A 22,077-nucleotide genomic window follows, 5' to 3' on the forward strand; every position below is an offset into this window, starting at 1 on the left:
GAAAGCTAGGGCAAAACTTAACACGTGTCTTAATGTGTATACTACAAACAGTTAATTTTCTATAAAACCGTTCAGTTTTTTTTAATTTTACACAGCATTTTGTCACTTCAATGGTGTAAAGAAACTTACTTCGCCGAGTTACTTGATGTTGAGACCAGAACGTGTGCAGTGGCTGTGGTCTACCGGGCAGTGCAACGCATGTAAAGTGGAGAAAGAAAGTCTTACTCCGGCTTTTCATAATTTTTCTCCACTTTTTGTCTAGGAGTGTTCAGACCCGTACAACTCTCGACATTCTATGTATGATTTTCCCCTCAATCAGGCCAAGGCATTCTCGGGTCGTACGCCTGTCCGAAATGTTCCAAAGCCACTCTTGTGCTCACATTACACAGTGGCAATTACCAGTCGATCGATTGTAACCGATTGTTCCTATGTGAGAGCACAAAACAAAATCAACGAGAAGCTCTTGCTCGTTCTCGATGATTAATGACCCATACTATTGCTTGGACCCATGTTTCGTCAGTGTCCGTAGAACAAATTCAATTCATTCATGTTCATTCAATTTACGCATAAATCGGATAGACCTCCCTTATAATGTAGTCAATAACTGTCGTGAATGGCCGCTGAGCACCCTAAAAAATCAGAAAGGATCAACGCATAAAAAGTATAAGTAATAGTAAAGTTGTCAAAATTCTGTTGAAAACTTAAAAAATGTACCTTTACCATAAAAACTTCTAACTGTTTGTTGTAGACACATTAAGTACCGTGTGTAAGTTTGCGCCCGTAGTTTTTTTATGCAATAAGAGAGGTAACTGAAGTTACCTCATCAAAGTAGATATAAAACGTCCCCGTTATTCTCCTCGCTAGAGAATGTACTACGCGCTTCATGCCGACCCGCACTGCAAGCGGTTCGGTGAGTATAGTCATCCTTGTGGACGTCAAATAATCTATAATTTCGGCTCCCCTCCTCGGACTTTTTCATATTTAACGCTTGAAGACGAAAGATCATGACTACCCACACCAGAATACCACTTATAACTGGGAAACCACCCGGAGGTGTGTCGCAACCGTGTCTGCCATAAGTTTGCGTCAAGCGCGGTGTTTTGGTCGGCGGAGTCACAAGCAGTAAAGTGTACAGTATGTCTCGATGTCCTTCTCCTCCATTTGTAGTACTCCGACGTATCCTAATGTCTCCCCATTGACTTCAATACATTATTTTTCCGATATAAGGTCCCATGGAGGTCCACCGGAAGGGGAGGGACTTCGCCACTCTATATAAGATAAAATGTAAGATGAACCTTTATTAATCCCTGTGGGGAAATTTCACTAGTTCAAAAAGCAACAGGGTAAGAATGAAAAACAGGACAGCACAGATTCAAACAGATTCGAGGTTAATACAATTAAAGATAAAATAAAATTAAGTAGGTAAGTTTGAGAAACCGGCTCGAGATACACTTTTTGTTATATTCCATGGAATGCTCTTAACATCCCGATAGCAATGAATATCTGAAGTGCTTTGACAAAAAATCCATTAAAAAATGTCATCTGTGGAAGCCGTAGTACTGTAAAAAGCAAGACCAATCATCCCAGCTAAAGTAACTGGATGGCCTACCTGCCTGTCAGCCTTCCATCTGTGCACAAACTTATTTCGTGCCCTCATTGATCATGTGCACGTTCGTGTGTGTTGGAGGAGGGGCTCTGTAAGGAAGTGGCAGATTTGTTCCGGTTGTGTATTTTCAAATTTTAGCGCACTCAAGCTGGTTTCTCCAAAATTACCTACCCCACTTTTAAGTAACTTTAAAATAAGAAATGAAAAAGTAAATAATCTTGTGCTTTAATATTGTAACATATTTTTGGGGTAAAATGCTTCTAAATTGAACCTAACGTCTTCCTGGACAGACCATTTACATGACGCATAGGCCTATAGTATGTCATAACGTTAAATACCCTCCGGAGTTTGGCACGCAGTTTAAAAACAATACTTTACATTCTTACACGGACCATTACTTATCTTTAAATACACTTTGAGCCTATTAGGCAATGATGGTAAAACTCAAACATTGCTCGTTTTTTTAATGGCCTGAAAGATAGATGACATTTTGTTTTACCCAGTTAAGAAAGTAATTAGAGCTAATTAAACACATTCCCACTCAATGACATAATGGAACACATTGCTTAATAACCCCAAATCTTATTATTAAGGGCCATAAATGACTTGTATAGTTCCCAGAATGAAATGAAAGGATCTCTGCCCTCCTATTGTTTCCCAGAAGTCCATGGGGGGTCGACTCAGAGGCCGGTGTTCTGTGAGATCCACAAGCAGGAGCCGCTGAAGCTCTTCTGTGAGACCTGCGACCTGCTGACCTGTCGTGACTGCCAGCTGGTCAAGCACAAGGACCACAAGTATAGTCACTATTACAATATAACACAATATGTATTATGTTTGGTTCTTACATTTCGTTTTTTACATTACTACCATATTTAATAAACCACTATCACTTATCCACTCTAAAAGACTGTCAGTGTGTTAGTTACTATCACTCATTAAGAACGATTGCTATTTATATTATTGAATCCACTGACTTAATGTTTTTTTTTTTGGAGTAGTTACCAGTTCCTTGAAGATGCTTATAAAAACCATAAACAGCACATGGAGAGCATGACCCATCGGCTGCAGGAAAAACAGAAAATGATTGAAGAGGTATCCAACTCCATAAACAATGGGTATGTATTTCCCCACACCACAAGATATGTCAAGTGTGCAAAATGTATACTAAGAGGAACGCACTTAAAGTTTATAGAACTGCTGTTGCAACTTCCACATGATCTCATTACCACAAATAACTGTTATCATGCATACCTCCAGTAATAATGAGATTTCACCAAATGTGGAAATACGTGCCGTTTCATTTATAAAATTGTAATACTTTTGTATGCTTTTCAGACTCCGACAGGTTCATCAGAACCGCGCGACTGTTCATAATGAAATAGAGAAATCTATCTGCAGTTTGATTCTGGAGATAAACAAGAAGGGCAAGATGCTAGTTAATCAACTTGAGGTGAGACAGAAGCTTTTGAATAAAAAAACATTGTTATTTCTATGTTGCATGCTGAAGATTGCTGTGTTTTTTCTAAAGGAACATTACTTGCTTGCAAACTCAGTTACCTGTCTCCCCCCCAAGGCCAAGAGCTCATACCCTCAAGCTGTTTAAACACTGCAGAGGTTCACTTATTCACGTTTTCCAGGCTGTAACAAAGGACCATGAGAGTGTCCTACGAAAACAACAGGAGGACATCGGCTATCTATCCAGACACCTGGATCATGTCATCAACTTCACCAAATGGGCCACAGCCAGAAATGGGGGCACAGCCCTGTTGTACTGTAAACGTTTGGTAAGGTTTATCTGATCATCCATATCTCACCACAGTTTCCCAGCATGAAAAAGCTCAGCTCTGAAAGCCGGTTAGTAGAGTGACGTGATGAAGTGGGAACATATGCCTGTTTTAACGCACAAGAGCCTTCCTCTGAAAAGTATTAATAACTTCCCTTCTGTTGCAGATTCTGTTTCAGATTGGAAATCTCCTGCGGGCAAAATGTAGTACCTCGTTTATACCACTGAGTACTGTGCGCTTCCAGAACCGATCCTCTTATTGGGCCTCAAATGTAGATCTGGGTAAGACATACACAAACATCTGTCTAAATTAAGATAATCTAGAGCCCTGAAAAAGGGTTTTGTTTAGTCTGGACTCTGTTTTTATTTGGCCTTTTTATGAATGAGTATTTTTTTAAACTTCTACTTAAGATGACTGACAAGTAGGCCTACTAGTGGCTCATTTTCAAAATCTAGTTTTACAAGATAAAGGCCATGCTGATCAGTTCCACAAAATTAGTTATTAAACAGGCATGACCATGCTTATATGCAAACATTGCAGAAACAGCATGATGCTCGTGCTAGTTCAATCAGGTCTATGCCCCTTGCTATGATAATCTGATATTTAAGAGTCTCTATTTTTTACTTTTTTTTTTGAATATATTTTTATTTTTCAGTTATAAGATACACACAGACATTGCCCCAGATAACAGAAAAAACCACAAAACAACAAGCAACTAAACAAGACATAACGGGGGAGGGGGGGGGATGCAAGGATGACTTCCTAAGACAGCAAATTGTTACATACACAGGGCATTACATACACAAGACATTACACAGGAGATGCCATATTGACAGGGTCAGATAGGAGTGCTGCGGACAATGAACCGTAATCCTCCTGTCTCGCCTCAAAATCCCCCAACAGAGAAGTTGCACGCTCCATATCTATTTTTTACTTTTAAAAACTCAATGATCAAATAATTATACTCTCTCGATAGTTACACTGATTTTCAAAAAATCCCATTTGAATCTTGTTTCAATACCATGTTTGGGGCTTTTCATATCTGCATGCATGTGACAGAACTTACCCTTGATATGTTGGTTCCCCCATGTCTTATGGATGAAGGCTCGATGTGCTTAAAGGGCCCAAATGCTGTTCAGCGGCAGCAGTTTCAACTCTAGCCTGACAATTGTAATAAAATATTGCTATATTATAAAAGTCTGCCAAAAGAAAATCCACATGAAAAGTTTTGACTCTTTTGACGCTTGTCAAAACAAGCCATTTGAAGACATTTTTCAATATGTTGTAATGACACTTAATCCAAAACATTTTCAACGGATTAAAAGTATAATCAATAACTTATGTGAGAAAAGTGTCATTACAGCATGACATGGTTTCCCTCTTATTAACCTCCACAGTTTCACAAACCATCTGCCCAAACTTTCTCTTTCCCACATTTCTCTGCAGAAGTTTTGTCTGTATTATGTAATGTGTATCCCTGCTTGTTAAGCTCATCCTGTCTTGGTGTGTATGTTCCCTCAGGCTCTTTACTGGTGGAGAGTGCACCAGGCCACCAGCTGGGCGGTTTTCAGGGTATCCCTCATCAGCTCCCCCACCCTGCGCTGGGCCCCTCAGGCTCACCCCACAGCTTCGCCCTGGGAGCACCCCATACTACTCTGGCTCAGCTCCAAATGCAGGTGGAGAAGCTAAACCCGCAGGCCAACTGGCAGCCCCAACCACCTCCTCCACCCTGGACGTGGTACCAGAGTGTCCGACTTCAGCGAACCATCCCTGGGCCCCTGCAAGGAGGCCCCGCCCCCTCCCACAGTATGATGCCCCAACCAGGCCGCAGGTTCATGGTGCCCCCTCCCAACCACGTCAGCCCAACTAGCAACTTTGAAAGCCCTGGGTTTACGCCCCAGGTTAGTGTGTGAATTCTCTGTGTGTGTGTGTGTGTGTGTGTCCATTTGACAGACAAGTCCTCTTAACAAGCACCGACATTGGATGGTTCTGTCCTAAATAGAGCTGACAGCCTTCCCATCTTTGGCAATTTATGTCTCTCCTTGTCAAGATGGATTTTAGTCTTTGATAAATGGATGGATTTGAGCGTAAAACGAGTTTATGACTCAAAATTATAAGTTCAAACCGTTAAATCTGCAGTGCAACAGCAGCCAACATGTGACAGAGAGCGGACCCAAGACAGAAACGCTTGATAGTATCTCGTCATCCAAGTTGTTTAGTCTACTCCACAGGGTGTTTTGGTTCCAGCTCTCAAGTGTAGGCTCATTCACAGGACGATATTGCTGTGTGAAGTGCACACATACGTACGTTGTGTCACACTGATGTGAACAAGATGTTATAGCTGCATGATGAACTCTTTGACAATCTCTGTAGTAAAGAAACGTTCCAGGGTTTTGCTAGTTTCACTTCAAATCACATATAATTAATGATACTCATGATGATTGTGTTTCTTGAAGCAGACAGTAGTCGTTTTTTAGATTGTTTTCTGGGTTTGCTAATTTGTTTCTCTTAACTATTGTGCAAACAACTTAAAGAGAGATTTAGGATACTTTAAAGTCAGTTACTTTAAGAAAACAGGAAGTCTGCTTTTTTGTATAAGACTACATTTCACAACCAGAAGGTGAGTCATAAGATATAGATTTATCAGATTTGTATCGAAATGTCGGATAACAAAAACTGTTCTGACTTTGGCAGAACATTTTTGATTATTGTGTACCAAATAGTAAAAGCATAGGTTTTCCGGGCCTTTAAATGAAGTATATGTAATTTAATGTGGTTTGTTATTTGAGTGTAGTGTCATGTGTTAAAATCAGTCGGTACACCCCTGCTAGGTGTATCCCAACTAAACTGCATTAGACACAGTGAATTAAAATATTTTATATAAATAGTAAATGTTTTTATACATTTTGAGAAAGATTAGCTGCACCGACTATTAAATAAACCAACAAAATAACTAAAATCAGCCTCAAACTTCCTAGTGTTTGGTTTACTCTTTAATCCTCTCTGTTCTGGCGGTTGCCGGGGGCGTCAACCCACGCAGCAGCAACAGGGTATTGAAAGAGCACTGTTTCCTCTCCAGATCCATCATCACATGCTTACAGCCGCTGACAGGAATGTTGGATAAAAATGATTGCAACGAGTCAATCCATCTTTCTGTTTCTCTGTCTCATAGCCTCTGAGGGGGATGGGAAGCAGCTACCAACCCAAACCCATGGAAGTCTTCTCCTCTCCACCTCTCTACACCCATATTACACCACTGCCCATCAATAGTGGCGTCAGCTCACCTCAATCAGATCAGACGGCAAGTGAATCCATATATATCCATTAAGTATATTGATCTCCCTTGAAAAAAAGATCAATGATCTCAATGGGATACACCTGGATAAATAATAAAGATATATTATGCTTGCAGTGCATTAAACAACATGCAATGATGTGTTTAGATTGAGCCTACATATCTGAATAGGAGGAATGATTCAGGCGGTGCGATGTACATGCTGAAACCAAACTATCCCCAGGGCTTGCCTCCATGTTTTCAACACATAAATGGTATGTGTGTGCCATCTGTCATGTTTACATGTTCAGACTGTATGTATTGCTGTGTTCTTTGTAAATCAAAACAGATTTTTATATTTCTCTCAAGTGCAAGGACAGCAGAATTCACCAGGGTACGCTGCTGTTTCCCAGGAGGAGAAACCAGGGTAAGAACACATCTGCTCACACACAAAAGCACAGCTTCTGACAATCTAAAACAGTGCTGCTTTGATAAGACCCCAGTCCCTTTGTGCTGTTGGTCTCTCCAGTGAGTTTTGATTTGACTTTGATTGGTTCATTATTTTCTCCCAAGCATTGTTACCTGGAAACCTCCAGAAACACATCAGGCCAGTGGAGCAGTGGGCTCAGCTGTCAAGAAGAGAAGAAGGTTGTCACCAGGGCCCATCATAGTCATCAAAGATGAGCCGGATGATGAGAGTGGCTACGTAAGCAGACAATAGATTATTATTACAATCTATTGATTATCATATTGCCATAGATGAGAATTTTGGTTTAATCTTCAGCCTGTTACTGCAGCAAGACTGCATTTTGAACTTACAGTGTATGATTTAAAGGAAAACAGTTTACTATAATTTGGCCATCTCCGATAACTGCAAATGCTATTGGTTGCCATAACACTGTACACTGTGATTGATTGATTGATTGATTGATTGTACTTACCAGAGTTATTGATCTGAAAATGCAGAGATTATCTGTCAGACAAAGCAAGAAACAAAAGTGGTTAGACAATTTGTTACCAAGCCAACCGCTTTGCAAGATTTTCTAAGCCTTTTTATCTGGAAGTAGAACCCAAAGCAACGGCAACTTCAACATGAGTTAGAATACATGATCGGAAATATAAAATGGTCTGTGGCCTTACTATAGACCAAGGTTAAGTGTTTTGTTCTCTGTTTGTGGATTTCAGCTCAAAGCCCATCAAAGAGCCAGCCTTCCTGACAGCACAGGTGACCAACCCCCAATCAGTGCTCCTCTTCAAAGCACAGGTGACAAACCCCATAGTCCTTCAGAGCCTCCAAGCAGCCCGTGGGACCAGAGTAAGACTAATGCTCAAAATCACATCCGTATCCTGGGAGGAGAACAGCAGGTAGACCAAGCCCCACTGGAGGACTCTAAAGAGGTCCTGTGTGCTGCGTGTGGGACAGGCGGAGAGCTGCTGAACTGTGATCAGTGTCCCAGGAGGTTTCACCTTTCCTGCCATGTTCCAACTCTCCTCAAATCTCCCAGGCAAGCTCTGACTGCGGATATTAATGTATTCATGGTCTCAGACGAAAACCCCTTCTTTTGATTTTGGTGTTTATACAAATAAGAACGCTTTAGCTTTAAGAAAGAGACTGTTTTCGGTGTGAGGTTTTCATCTGAGAGCAGCATTATGCACTTGGTGTAGTATGTTCCCTTACTGGCTTGTTGTGTTGAGTCTCTGGACTGTCTCTTTTCAGTGGGAAATGGTTTTGCTCATTCTGCCGTGATCTGTTAGTGCCAGAGATGGATTATGACTGCGAACCTGAAGCCAAAACAGTGAAGAAGGAGCCAGATTCTGAAGGAGGATTTCACCCTGTGGACAAACGAGTCAGTGCTCAATTATTTTTCTTTCGGAAAGTTTTCAAGTCACCATTTTCGTATTTATTTGGAAGTTTGTTGTTTCATTCTTAGTCATATTTTCCAAAACATTGCTAAATGTTCAAATTCTGTCTCTATCCCCACCTTACTATGTGCATTCAGGATAGCTGCATCGTTACAGCGCCCCCCTCCTGTTGCTTCATTGGACGGAATCACTCATAATCCTAGCTCACTCATTGGCTAGCCCAACAAATTCCTTATTAATTGGTGTACATTTGAACACAGGGCACATTATTTTACAATTCTCCCAAACAGAAGCAGGTGTTTTTTACACAAAGCACGGCAAATGGACAGTAGCATATGGATGAAGAAAGTGGCTTTATTTTCTACAGTATGCATCATATCTTTCTATGTTGTTATTAACGGTAAAAGCACTGCTACTGTTGCAAACATTTGTAAGCTACCGAACAAAGCTTTCCACAGCTAGCAGGCGCCATTAGGTACAAAGCTACAAACCACCTTTCAAGTTTTAAGGTTGTGAGAGAGTGAAACTGAGTAGCACTGTTTGCCCAGCAACCATATTAGTTTTTACTGTTGACCAGCTGTTTGATGTAGTCCAAGAACATTATTAATTGATAGTAGTATTGTAACAAATCTCAAATGTATTACATTTGTGCAATTCTGTTTAAAATGGAGGGTCTTAAAATAGTTTGAGGCATATAAAAAAACAATATGTTGCCGGACGCAGTGTGTTTTCGTGGATGTGTTTTTATTTTTAATTAGAACAGCTATAAATTGGTGTTAGACTTAAAGTAGATCAGCATCAGATACGTTCTGAGCATACTTGCCAACCTTGAGACCTCAGAAATCGGGAGCATTTCAAAACCGGGGTGGGGGGTGGTAGTGGATCGCCGGAGCTTTAGATTAACATTAACATGCTTATTGTAGTTGTAAGTGCAACTGTAGCACCATATGTGTGGGCTGGACCTGTATTTTACAGGAAAGGAGTGAGCAGAGGGTCGATTTGTCGATTCTTGTTCAGTTTTCTGTGACTATCTGCCTCACCCTCTCAGACTTTCAGTTATGCGCGCTACTAAAGAGACGCGCTACCATGGAAACCAAACAATGGTGTAGCTGTATTAAAGTCAGAGTGGAAAAAGTCGTGAGTAAATCTGATTTTGTCAGAAATCGGGAGAAATGCGGGAGAAATATGACCCCAGGAGGAAACCGGGAGAGGGCAATGAAATCGGGAGTCTCCCGCGAAAATCGGGAGGGTTGGCAAGTATGGTTCTGAGAAGCAATCCTGGTCATGTTAAACGTATTCAAATGCAATACACTATATAGATCGCTGAATTGTATATTCTTTATCAGTTGTACATTAAGTCAATTGTCTTTTTTCCACCACTGCAGAAGTGTGAGAGGCTGTTGCTGCACTTGCTTTGCAGCAAGCTGAGTTCAGACCTTCAAGGCCCTGTATCCCCCCCGGTGAGTCTGGAAGCTTTGCTGACTACGGGCAAAGGTTCACAGGATTAATGTCACACAGAGTTACTGTGACTGTAATTCTAATGAGGTGTAAAATGCAGTATTTATGAGTAAATAGTATTAAGAGACATTATGCAACTTTTAATCAGTTTTATAAATATACAGGAATTTGTCCTGCTGACACAGAGTTTGTAGTAATTGTTATTCTTAATGCAGTGCACCTTTTTGCCTTGAACTACCTCGATCTGCATGACACAATGTGTTAAAAATCCCTTACCTATTGTGCACGATCAAGGCATGTAATAGTTTATACGAGATATTACTCATGTGTTTAGATCTTCCCATGAAGTTTTATTGTTTTATTATCTCTCCCTTTCTAAATACTGTAGGTATGTGCTAATAACAGGGTGACTACAAAGGGACCGATTCATCTTTCCGCTCTGAGAAAACGACTTGAAGCAAAGCAGAGTCTGTGCTACAAAAGCCCTGCAGAGTTTGTGTCAGACATCAGGCTTGTCCTCAATCAGGTACTGTGGAAATAGTTGTCAAAAATATATTTGTAGTTCCCCTCACCTGCTAATATACTTCTACTTGCATGGCAGGTGGACGCAGAGGGCAGGAAGCTGGGCGGAAAGCTTAAAGAGCAGTTTGAGGAATACCTGAAGAGCATCTTCCCTGACCAGACCTTTCCAGAAATCAAAAAGGAGATGATGCCTTCTGCTCCTCCTGACTCTCTTTTCTCATCTTTTGACCACAAATCCCAGCATGCAAAGGATCCATGTCCAGACTCCCAGGATACACCGATCTGTCCCAGTGGAGAGGGGGGAGAAGTATGAAAGAAAGACATATTTTGAAACGTTCGAAAACACTGCCAGCACCAGCTAATATTTGGTGTGTTCAACTTTATACTTGAACTTGATACACAATCATCTTCAGGCCACAACACATTTGTCCTTCCTTTTCTTTTTCCTTAGATTTTCTGGACCAAGCTGCATGGCAAATGTTGCATTCACACTGAATTCAAAGACATGACTGCTATATATTACTACAGGCATAAATAATAAGATTTATGCAAAATGTACATACATGCAGAACATTTGGGTGTTTACAGGGTAAAGCGGAACCAGCTATTCAGTCTTGTTTTGGTTAAATTACGAGATCAAGTCATCAATTTACTGAAGTTAAATGCATTCATTAGCTCTGAGCTTACACACTGTGGTCAGGTCTGGAGTGTTTTTCCTGTTCAGCTCTCCATGTGTAAATACAGCAGTGTTCAGTGGAAGGATGATAATCATGCAGCTTTGATGTTTTTTCATATGTGGAATAAAATGTGTTACGAGGCCAGTCAAGAAAAACAATGGAGTCAAAGCTGTTTGATAAAACCCAAAACGATTTACATTGGCAAATTGTTACACAATATTTCTGCTTTGTCTAAATAGATGTTATTTTCTCATCTATTTATGTTTATTTTAAATAAGGGTTATGGCAAATGTAAGATAAAAGATCATTTTAATTCATTAACATTTCTTTCCACACCACAGGATTAAGTAACAAACCTACTTTCATGCAACTAATCTTGCAGATGTTTACAGGGTAAAATAAAAGCATGTTAGCTTACGTCTGAGTATGATTAAGGGTAATCAAAAATGTACCACATAAACCTCCTCGGCTCTATAAATGCATGTTAATGAAGTGTATTAATGTCCTACTTTAAAACCAGACATGTATCATTCCTCTTAATCCAACACACTTTAAAGTTAAGCAATGCCGCTTCCTCCTTAACAAGTTCCTACAGTTGTGTTGACTAACAGCACCCGGTCCTTTGGGCCCCACAGGGCCGGCCCCTGGCTGCCTCGCTGTGTTAGTGGCCCTCGGCTGATTGACACAGACGTGGCAGGACAAGCTTGGATGAGCTTCAAAGGAACTGTACTGCACCCCCCACAACAAGATTAACACTGTTTGAATGCCATTCCAATTTCCTCCACCTATGAGCTAAGAGGTCATCTCACGCTGCTGTTTTTTGTTAAAACCCAAATGTAGATTGGAGATGGTAGTTTCTGGAAGTTGCCCTCAGTTATTCACAGTGATTTATCCAGCCAGGTTTCAAGCTCAACGCTGTTATGGGTCTTATTTAGGGCTTTCTGCATTCATTACATGAACTCTAACGGTCTATTATCTATCACCTCCATACACTCAGGCTAAAATAAGATTAGGGACAGCAGTAAAGGAGTGCCTTGTGATGCACTCTGTGATGCAACTGTTACATCATAGAGAAGAGGAAGGGGGGGTGCCACATCCGTTACTGATAAATGCCCAGAGGAGTGGTATCTGTGCTGCTACAGCAAACGTCTACCTTTAACATAGGGCACAGTTCTAGGACCATGCAAGTGTTTGTGCATGTTTTACTTACAATACTTGACATGACTTTCTCCGGTTTGATTTGTGAACAGTATTTTCCTACACATCCAAACACTGTTTTTATATCGTCCTGCTAAGTGTGTAACATAAACATGCAAAAAAACTGCTACTCCAATCCATGAAACACCATGTCTGCTGTTGTTTTTCAGGAGTAAATCACATACTGTGGAATTATAAGTGTGGAGATATAAAAACTATGGTATTTGCTTTACAATGCAAATGTAAAGTAAACGACAGACGGATTTCTCCCTCAAGTTCTGGGCAAGCTCACTTCCACCCAACAGTGGGATTTATTTCAAGTGGAAATACATCCTGGATATTAATAATTACGAAGACAGCGATATCTTCCAAATAAGAAAGAAAAATAACATATTTAAACTTAAATCATTCAGATTAGAATGTTTTGAGCAGAGATTGAGACTCAATTTACTTTGACACAGTGCAGTTACCCTTTTATTAGTGCCATATACTTGTGGCCTTTCCTGTATGCCTGGTATCAAGTCTTGGGTGATGTTTCTAGACTGGCTAGACTGGTGGTGGAGACATGTGGCTCTGATTAGAAGATCATTTAACCTCTCGCTGTCACCATGCCCAGAATCAGTAGACTGATTGAATTTGCAGAGGGCTTTAGTTGGTACAAAATGTTTATAATGCAGTCTAGCAATTATTTCTCCGCTCCTTGCCAAATCCTGTAGACTTGTGTGTGTTAGTGTGCAGGCAAGTGTGGCTTCCTTTCACAGTTGATGATCACATTGGCTGACGGTTTGCCCACATTATGTGGAACTGATACAAAAGCTTCAATTCATTAACTTTAAGGAAAATGCTTCCTTTTGTTTGGTATGGCTGTGAACTTCGGTGAAGAGAAAATAGGATCAGCTTGGACGAGAGACCTTTAATACCTCTGTGCAGAACGCAGATACATCATCAATAAGTATTTAAATATAATGGAGTATGAAACAGCACAAAGCCAGTTTGATTTATCATCCTCTTTAAGGTGCAGTGAACTGAAAATGTAGAAGTGAATAAATAGATATGTGCAGACAGAGGCAGTGACAATCTATTATTTCTTTATTCCCCCTATTTCCTTTTACTAAGATATCCAAAAAGGTTTCAAGGCTTGCAGTCTGGACATAGCCACAAGAGATTTTTTTTTAAATAACTCGAAACCGGCTCCAGATGTTGAGTAATCAGCACAATCATTAGTCACAGACAGAAAAAGTCTACTTTGCCATTGATGGGAAGACAATTTCCATGTGTGCATGCATACCTTACAGCACAGTAGCCTGAAGTCACTTGCAATTCCTCCTGAAGGCAATAAAAAATATTTCAGCCCACATCTCCCTTGGTAGTATTTCAGGTCTTCTACTTTCCAACACACATAAATGTGTCAATCATATACAACATTTTTAGAAGGATAAGCTTTTTGTGCAAACATTCCTGTCCGAATCTAGTAATAACTTACAGTATAAATTAACTTCTAAGTGTTAAAACCTATGTGTAAGTAAAATATATATTGGACAAAATATTTGTAATGTAGTTTATTGTAAATGTAAGGGAAGGAAGAGGATTAGGGCCACATGAGAAGAACAACAATTCTGGATAAAAAAACAATCAGGTATTTTTCTGAAAATGTTCAGATTCTTTTGTTTAAAGTCAAAATGCTGATTTCTTTCTTACGTGAGAGGATTATGGCCACACAAAAATATAATTTTTTTTATATATATTTGTTTTTTTTGGAGAAAAAAGTCAGAATTCTGACTTTTTTTTATTTTTTTTATTTTTCACATCCCCAAAATATTTTTTTCACAGGGCCCTAATCCTCTTCCGTACTTTCTGACTTTAATCTCAGTTTTGGTCAGTTCTAAAATAAATGTGTACACATGTGGCCCTAACCCTCTTCAGTAAATGAGATCACGGTTTCTCACAAAATCTCACAGAAGATTTAGAAATAGAAATAAGACAGCCTGTGGCCCCAGCCCGCCCCTCGCGGTGTCATAATTGGACGCTCGCTCGTGCACTCACGCTGTAACTGCGACTCTCTCAGCTCCATCACATCCACTTCTGTCCTGCGGAGTCCCTCTTCCTCTTTTTGAAGGAGCGCTACTGTTTTTGCACATCCTTCACAATAACCAGCCTTTCGGAGTTCTTTTTACCCTCGAGTCAAATCTCCTTTCATTCAATGGGTCCGCGTGTCGTGCTGCTGTGCTCTCTGTTCGGAGTTCTTCTTGGCCAAGGTAAGTTATTGTATGACTCTGCTAAGACCCTTTCTAAGTGTACACAACACAAACCGTGCCAAAGAACGGTGTGAGTATCATATGCTGGTGTGGATGGGTTTTATATTGCAAGATAAGTTTTCACATGCATGTGTGAAGGTATTTACAGTAAGATATGAAAGTGTTAATGAGGCAATAGTGAGATCCGGGGAGGTGATGAATTTGCCACAGGACTAGTCAGGGCATGTGATGAAAGCACAGTCCACAAAGCTGGGTGCTTCAAAGTGTGGCACTTCTCCTATTGTATTAAATAGTATCCCATTATGCCATAACATAACATTTAACCACTCATACTTAGATAAGATTTCTGTTTCCATAGTTTTGCATCCCAACTTAAAATCTAGGTAGTGATATTAGTAGCTATAAACCCCTTGCAGCACACTATATTGTGTAAGGAACATTTCAGAGGCTATATTTACCTTAAGTGAAAATATAATATAAAGTACACTCTGCCATTATCATTTGTTTTTCATTTTGTTTATAGCCTGGAATGAAAGTGATTAAAGATGATGTAACAACACAAGGAGTGTTAAAATAATATCTTTTAAACTGAAGTTATTAGTTCCCCCTGCCCTTGTTTCTGTATTTCTTCCCTGGAAGTCAAAGGCCAGGTGCCTTGGTATGCTGTGATGGTGTCAGAGCGACCCAGTGCCTCTCTGGGACAGGGTGGTCTGGACACAGCAGGGTGATTTATACAGATCCTAATGCTCATGGTTGCCTGGTCACACATGGGGCAACTTTCACAGTCAGCAGGGCCACTTTTCCCCAAGATGCCGTCTCAGAAGGGGGTCGTTTCACGGTCAGTTTGGAGTCAAATTCAGTCAGCTATCAGCTCGACCAAAACTCCAAAAAGTAACCATGTGTAAGATAGACAGATACACAGATGGAGGCGAAAGTAGGTTGGAAGTTAGGTAGGTAGAAAAAATCAACTTCGTAAGTGTGCTTATATCAATAAGATTGGAAGGAGGCTCCAAAATAAAAGCCTGTAGTGCAGCCTGTAAAGGAAATGCACCCTTCTGTTTTGATGTCTTGCTAAGGCCCTCCACTCTGCCTGGGCGGAGCTCCACCAGTCGATCATTAAGCCTTGTTTACATGAGGCGTCTAGACGCAGGCAAGCCATGTGCTGCTCTGCCAAGTCAGAGTGGCCCTCACAACCAGCACCCCCATCCAAGATGGAAATCAGCCCTCTGCAGACAGACAATGCATCACAGAGACAGAGCACAGGGGCAGACTGCATCTCGGCCTATTTTGATAAAACAGACACTTCTGGTCTTTCAATTTAGGTTTGCAAGATCAGCAGAACGTGGTTGCGTTGGAATGACTCCCTGATGCCTTGTGGTTTAGAGTTAGTTATCAGCAGAGTGCTACTGTGGCGAGGACCCTCTAGTACAGAGCAGTGTGACCAATGGAAATATATATTCTTTAACACCTTTAAACTGTATTAGGCATCAATGGCACAAAAAATCCATATTATCCTATAACTAAATGTTTTTGCTTTAGTCCTAGTGCAACATCCTGGTGTTCCTCTGAAAGCAGATTGAGGTTTCTAACATACAGAGACAGAGAGAGAGTGAATGTGCGATGGCCCACTTGGTAAGCTGATGTGAAAAGCTTTTAAAATGCCATCTCATTTCATCCAGCTGCTGCAAGGTTTATTGGCTACAGGATTCTAGGATATGCCAGACTTCCAGAAGTCAGTAGTGAGTCAGCTAATGTGGCAGTCAAGTAATAAATCCTCTTTCCAAATTCACTCCTTTCTGCCAGCTTAATTATCCTTTTTGTAGTGGCAGTGGTCACAATGGTTATAAAGCTGTGCTTTGTATTCCTGTAGCTTGCAATTGGGAAGTGACTCAATTTCTTCAGAAAATAACCCATATGTTGATTTAAAAAAAATGAACCCTAGTCATTGTTGTGTCTTGCCCCTACTTAGTTCTGGGTTGAAGCCTGCCAGCTATTCTGAGAAATTGAGTTTGATTGCAAATTGTGTTGTTACAAACATGAACAATGCTGTTTGTGATGATTATTCCTGTTTGTGCTTCGTCTTTGATTTACTGGTTATAATAAAATTCCTCCTGCCCCTCTGGGAGAAGGCATATCCATAAAACCGAGGACTGCTATTCCAGACACTTGTCCTCCTCCTCCTAACGTAATTTAACTTATTATCTGAAGTTGTTGACTCTTGCCAGACTGCTCACGGCAGACGCTGTGCCTCACACAGATGGATTTGTTCAGTGCATTTCACAATCACTATTTCCCAAAATTCAGGGCATTGTGTCTCTAACCAGCAACACCTCATATGCTATTACAATGGGTCGATACAATTTATTTCATGGTGAGTTTGTTTTCTTTTTTCCAATCTCCTAGGACTTATTTTTTATATCAATTTGGCACACTTATCCTGGTTTAAGCCGAAGGCAAAACAAAGTAAAAGGAGCCGATCAGCTATAACTATTTCACGTTTGGCAGATCATACAAACCACAGGCGAATGAATGTGATTGGGACGGCTGATTGTTTACAGAGTCGAGGCATTCCACGCTCTTTAATACACATGAATAAACAGCCAGATAACCACAGAATTGGTGTTGCTCCAGTAAAAAAAAAAAAAGCCTCTCTTGTGTCTGCAACAACATATCCATCATTCCTTGCCCTGGCAAAAAACAGGCCTATGGATAATTAAAATTGCCTGACATATTTTGAATTTAGTTTTTCCATCTTTATGAGGAGAAAGGGTAACTCACCCTGAAGGACAGTGGCAATATCGGTTTTTATTATGGTTACATTTCAAAATCCTTATATTCCTTATATGACCTTGCATCAATATATATTTTTGCCAAAAACAAGAATCCATAATGTCATTAACCAATGCTTTGACTGTTTTATTTGTTATACTTTGTTTTGTCATGAACAAAACTAGTCTATAGGTGAGGGTTCAACACCATGTGAGTATGCCTAGGCTGATTTGATAATAGCAGAGGCAGCAGTGTGCCATATGGGGTCGATCTCCTGCAGTGATTATGTTGGTGGGGGTCCCCTCAATGCGGCAATGTCCCCTTCAGAGTGCATAGTGAACGGGAAGTGCACACATCTCCTACCTGTGTTCACACACCTTTTGTTCTTTTTTCAATGTTTGAAGGAATAGAGCAGATGTCCATAGAGGGCTGCTGTAAAGATGGCCAGAGCCGGGGCAACGATAACGAAGATTGTGCGGCCCTCCCTCTGATCTCCGAGTCCACCACATGCAGGTGAGCAGGAGCGATCCGCTACTTTGCTCTCACTGACCGCAAATCTATACACCATACGATTTATAGAGCGCTCGGGAGACCAGTCTGGGGCTTATTCAGATTTACAAGTCATTAAATGCAGCGCCATTTGTCACAATCTTACATTTTCTATCAACACCACAGAAGCTTATGCAGTATTGGCCCCGAGGGATCTGGCCCGTACCATAAATGGGATGTCTGAAGGCCTTTAATATGAGATTGCTTTACCTTACTCCTGTAAATCTCCAAGCACATTATTCACTTCACGTGAGAGCAGGAAACAGTAATAGTGATGGGATAATAACAGGCCTGCTGGTAACCCTAGAGGGTGTGCTGCCACAGGTTCAGGGACCATAAGCCGGGGAGATCTGCCGCTGTGAACACTGATGGCAAACACATTTACCGTAGCCACCCCAAGTGATCCCAAATTAGTCTAAATTATAGTGTGTGAGGGAAAGAGAGGAAAGGGCAGAGGTTTGTGGGGGTGCGGGGTGGAAAAGAGGCGAGGGGGGGTCAGTAGAGGGGCTGTTTCAATACCCAGGAAATACCTTAGAGGTGAAACGCAGCATGGAGTGAGGATGGAGCGAGGCAATAACAGGAAATCTGAACGATTACTTCAGACACCACAGGGGAAAAAAAGAAATAATGGAAGAGAAAAGAAAAACAAGAGCACCAATGTGTCCTTAAAAGGTTCGGCAGACGGGGTGTGTGCCTTGATGTGAGTTTGAGATCAGTAGTAGTTTATTTGGAAAAAATATTTCTGGTAAGAGTAGATAAAGAGGCTATTCGGAAACGAGAGTGGAGTCGTTTTTTTTTCTTCTGTGTTGTAGTGATAGTGAGACAGATTTCCAGACAGAGTATTAACTGATTGGAAAGCACTTGCTAACAATACAATGAAATCTGATCAAACTGACACATACATTAATTTTTAATAATAGTGGTCTCGTGTGAGCAGCTGTGCTTAATCCAGATGTTGCTTTTGACGCAGGTATCATAGTCATACAGTGTTTTATTAAAGCCCTGCAGAGATATGAACTTTACGATCATCATAAGCACCGAGATCAGATTTGAGATCAGGTTGGATGTCCAGGAGGATTTGCAGTAACAACATGTTTCTCAATAATGGTTCTGCCCTGCTGATGTCATTTACCAAAAGCAAACTGTATCTACTGGCAACTGTTAGTCAACGTTTCTCACAGAACACATCATGCTTATCCAAAGGGAGTGGTTTGTTTTTAAGATATTATAATATATAAGATCAATTCCTCTAAAAACTACAATCCGTAGGGACATGTGGAGGTGGCCACTATCCTGGGACTGAAATGTTGATTTTAACTGAGAGTGCTGCTCATAACAGTTTAGAATACAATGACGTCAGTAGTGGACTAGAAAAGTGCTCAAAGAGTAAAGGTCCCTGCCAAGTGTGTCTCCTGCTCCTTTTCCAAACAAAGAAAAGTTTAATCTCTTTAAATGGTCCCTTATGTCTCTCACAGTCAAGATGGCAACAACATTTTGATGTATAGGCTATTTATCTTGTATTGTGTCTAACTTGGAATATAAATTATCGAGTATAGAATGAATCTGCAGACAATCAGACCAAACTTTTTGATGGATTTCAGATAAACAACAAATGTGGACTGCAACACACTCGGTATAGTCTTGATATTTTAGCCTAGGAAGATGCTTTTTGCTAAAGAAGCAGTTGTTTACGTAAGTTACGATCCCTAACGGCTTGTTAAAAGAAGTGAATAGTGACGGTATAAAACAGTCAAATAAATAGTGAATCCCCACAATCACGAGAGGTCAGCATGCACACAGTCCTGCATTTCCATCAAAGCTAATCAAGATGATAGATTCAGTTTCATGCCAGATTAACTGTGGACAGATACAAGACCCACTGCAAGATCCCCTAACAGACGTATGCATTGCGGAAGACACTAAGACGTACAATCCTAATCCACAGCGTTCTTACTGAACCCATTTATCCACACATTTTCCACTCTGAGATCCCCATCAGGCTTGCCTCAGGCTGATTTTAATGGGATGCACTTTAAGGCAGAGTTGTTTTGCACCAAGGAGTTACAGAGCTGGAAATAAATGCACCATCTGTGTTTTGTGTTTTTTCTCTTGCTGACAGGATAGTGCAGGAGCAGTGCTGTGTGACAGTGCTTGAAGATAACATGTGCACCACTGGTATCAACATGGCGAAAGACCAAGGAGCCTGTGACTCTTTGTTCACCAACACCTGCGAGAAAAAGACCACAAAGGTGTGTTTGTACCTGTGCACATACATACAGTACGTTTATGTTTGTTGAAATTTGCCTTACAAGCTAAACATATTTGAAATAGATCACAATCTCCCTCTACTCAATCACTGTCCTGTATATTACTCTGCCAGGCAGCCAGTTTGGACGCAAATGATTGATGAGATTGATCATTTGTGTGTGTGTTTTCGTATGGTGTGTGCACACTGTGAGCAGGATGAGGCATGTCACTCCACGAAGGAATGGAGTTTGTTGCTGTCAGATAGATTAAACATTTGACTAGAATCTTCATCGGGCTCCCTTCCAAGCACTTTCCACACTTATATGTTATTCCCCTCATTGTGGCCCGATATTTCCACAACAGGCTGCACATCCTCACATCACTGAGATGAATGCTTGGCAGAATATAGCTAGGAGGGGAAGCAAGTTGGTGCACTTTCTTAATATGATGAGGTACTGTAATTGTCAGAAGCCAGTTTGTCTTTACTTGATCGACTTTGAAGTGCAGGTTGGAGTTTATACTTGAATGTAAGGGGAATAAGACAAAAGATACGTATGAGTATAAGATGCTTCACTGACTCTTAACAGGATAAAATAATGGTCAAATCAATACATTAATTACATAATACAAAAAACAAGAAATAAATATCCTTAAGCAGAAAAATATTCTTAGCCTCGTGTGAAATGCTTGCCATGACTTAGATACGCAGACTGATTCTACTGTCATGTCTTCACAATGACTATGGAGTAAAAGCCACAACATGGTTAGCTTAGCTTAGCTTAGCACAAAGACTGGAAGCGGAGGGAAGTGGCTAGCTTCTGTTGTGCTCCGTGTTTCAGTCTTACAACGATATCCCAGTAAGTTTTCAGTTTAAGACGGTTAATTGAAATATTTTAGTTACTTAAAAAAGTCAGTGTTTGGTTGTACTTGGCCTTATCTTTTATCAGGGGTACCAACCTTTGAGTTCAGCTTGGAGTGATTTTTTTTTGCGGTGGGGGGGTGAACAAAAAAGAGAAACTTTAATGTGTACAGTGTTACAAATGTATTGAACATGTACAAAAAAAACAAAAAACATTTATAAACGTAACTTGACAGGGCTTAACTCTAATAAATTAGAGGTTGGAGGCGGCACCAGAGATTTTCTTTTGGGGGTGCTGTGGGGTAGCTTGACGTTTCATAGAGGGTGCTCAAACATTTAGGGTTTCCCATTAATGTACCAGCGCTACAGTGGAATGTTCTACTGCAACACTCCCCACACGCACATACACTGTGTACCTGCGACTGTTACAATGAAGGCTCGATCATCAGCTCACGCCATATAGGTGTAAGCAGGGGCGGACTGGCCTTTGGGAATACCGGGAGTTGGGCCGGTGCTGTGCGTGGTAAGTGTTTCGGCCGCTCCCTGGAGGGGTTTCACTTTCACACATCAGGCCCGTAGCAGCTGTCACTGCGCAGTGAACGATACGGAGTGAGTGACTGAGAGACCTAGCTGGCAGTTGCTTACAGATGTACTGTTGCTTACAGATTTCCCGGGGGGATGGCCAGCCCCCACCCATGCCCTAGCGGAGACGTGAGTCCACCCACCCCCCTGCCCGCACCTCTTTAAACATTGTCTCACCACATTCGACGGACATCGCCACCTTCCTACGCCCCGGCGCCACTGCTTCTTCCACTCCTTATTCCGCGTCGTGCAGCCTCAGCCGCCAATGGGCTCCAATTACCTTCGCACGTCAAGCGATCTGTCTAACCACCTACAAAACACAATACTCGACGCGGCTCGCTAACCCCGGCCTATTTGCTCAGGCCACTCAAGGGGATCAGGTAATGGATGCATATGAATAATGGTCCAAATAACCAGTATGCTAGGTTTCTTGTG

At 41.1% G+C, this 22,077-nt stretch overlaps 2 protein-coding genes across 3 annotated transcripts in view; both read left to right on the forward strand.

The window, feature by feature from the left end:
* The first annotated feature begins 867 nt into the window (after window positions 1-867).
* Window positions 868-11,385, forward strand: LOC104955670 (transcription intermediary factor 1-alpha-like). Its single transcript, XM_010783053.1, has 16 exons — window positions 868-910; window positions 2,268-2,400; window positions 2,605-2,721; window positions 2,942-3,056; window positions 3,244-3,390; window positions 3,557-3,671; window positions 4,912-5,291; window positions 6,563-6,691; window positions 6,834-6,939; window positions 7,034-7,091; window positions 7,238-7,370; window positions 7,850-8,169; window positions 8,382-8,511; window positions 9,913-9,987; window positions 10,374-10,511; window positions 10,587-11,385. The coding sequence occupies exons 1-16, from the start codon at window positions 868-870 to the stop codon at window positions 10,818-10,820; spliced, it is 2,373 nt and encodes a 790-aa protein (XP_010781355.1). The 3' UTR covers window positions 10,821-11,385.
* Window positions 11,386-14,396: 3,011 nt separating this feature from the next.
* LOC104955511 (fibulin-1-like) overlaps window positions 14,397-22,077 on the forward strand; it is a 71,255-nt gene continuing 63,574 nt past the window's right edge. The window contains exons 1-3 of one of the 2 annotated variants that reach the window (XM_010782846.1): window positions 14,397-14,636; window positions 17,810-17,918; window positions 20,074-20,203. In XM_010782846.1, coding sequence (XP_010781148.1) covers window positions 14,582-14,636; window positions 17,810-17,918; window positions 20,074-20,203 — 294 coding nt within the window. In that variant the 5' untranslated portion in view covers window positions 14,397-14,581. The remainder of the gene's footprint in view (window positions 14,637-17,809; window positions 17,919-20,073; window positions 20,204-22,077) is intronic. The other variant, XM_010782847.1, reaches the window with a different exon arrangement.

The sequence above is a fragment of the Notothenia coriiceps genome, unplaced genomic scaffold (assembly GCF_000735185.1).
Source record: "Notothenia coriiceps isolate Sejong01 unplaced genomic scaffold, NC01 NC01_scaffold00024668, whole genome shotgun sequence".
In the NCBI taxonomy this organism is placed as follows: Eukaryota; Metazoa; Chordata; class Actinopteri; order Perciformes; family Nototheniidae; genus Notothenia; species Notothenia coriiceps.

Bases quoted from the DNA above. Each gene is read 5' to 3' on its own strand.
- LOC104955670 (XM_010783053.1), top strand. From the start codon at position 868: ATGTACTACGCGCTTCATGCCGACCCGCACTGCAAGCGGTTCG. The intron at 6,692-6,833 runs GCAAGTGAATCC...TGATGTGTTTAG, and splicing joins CACCTCAATCAGATCAGACG to ATTGAGCCTACATATCTGAA. The intron at 7,092-7,237 runs GTAAGAACACAT...TTTTCTCCCAAG, and splicing joins TCCCAGGAGGAGAAACCAGG to CATTGTTACCTGGAAACCTC.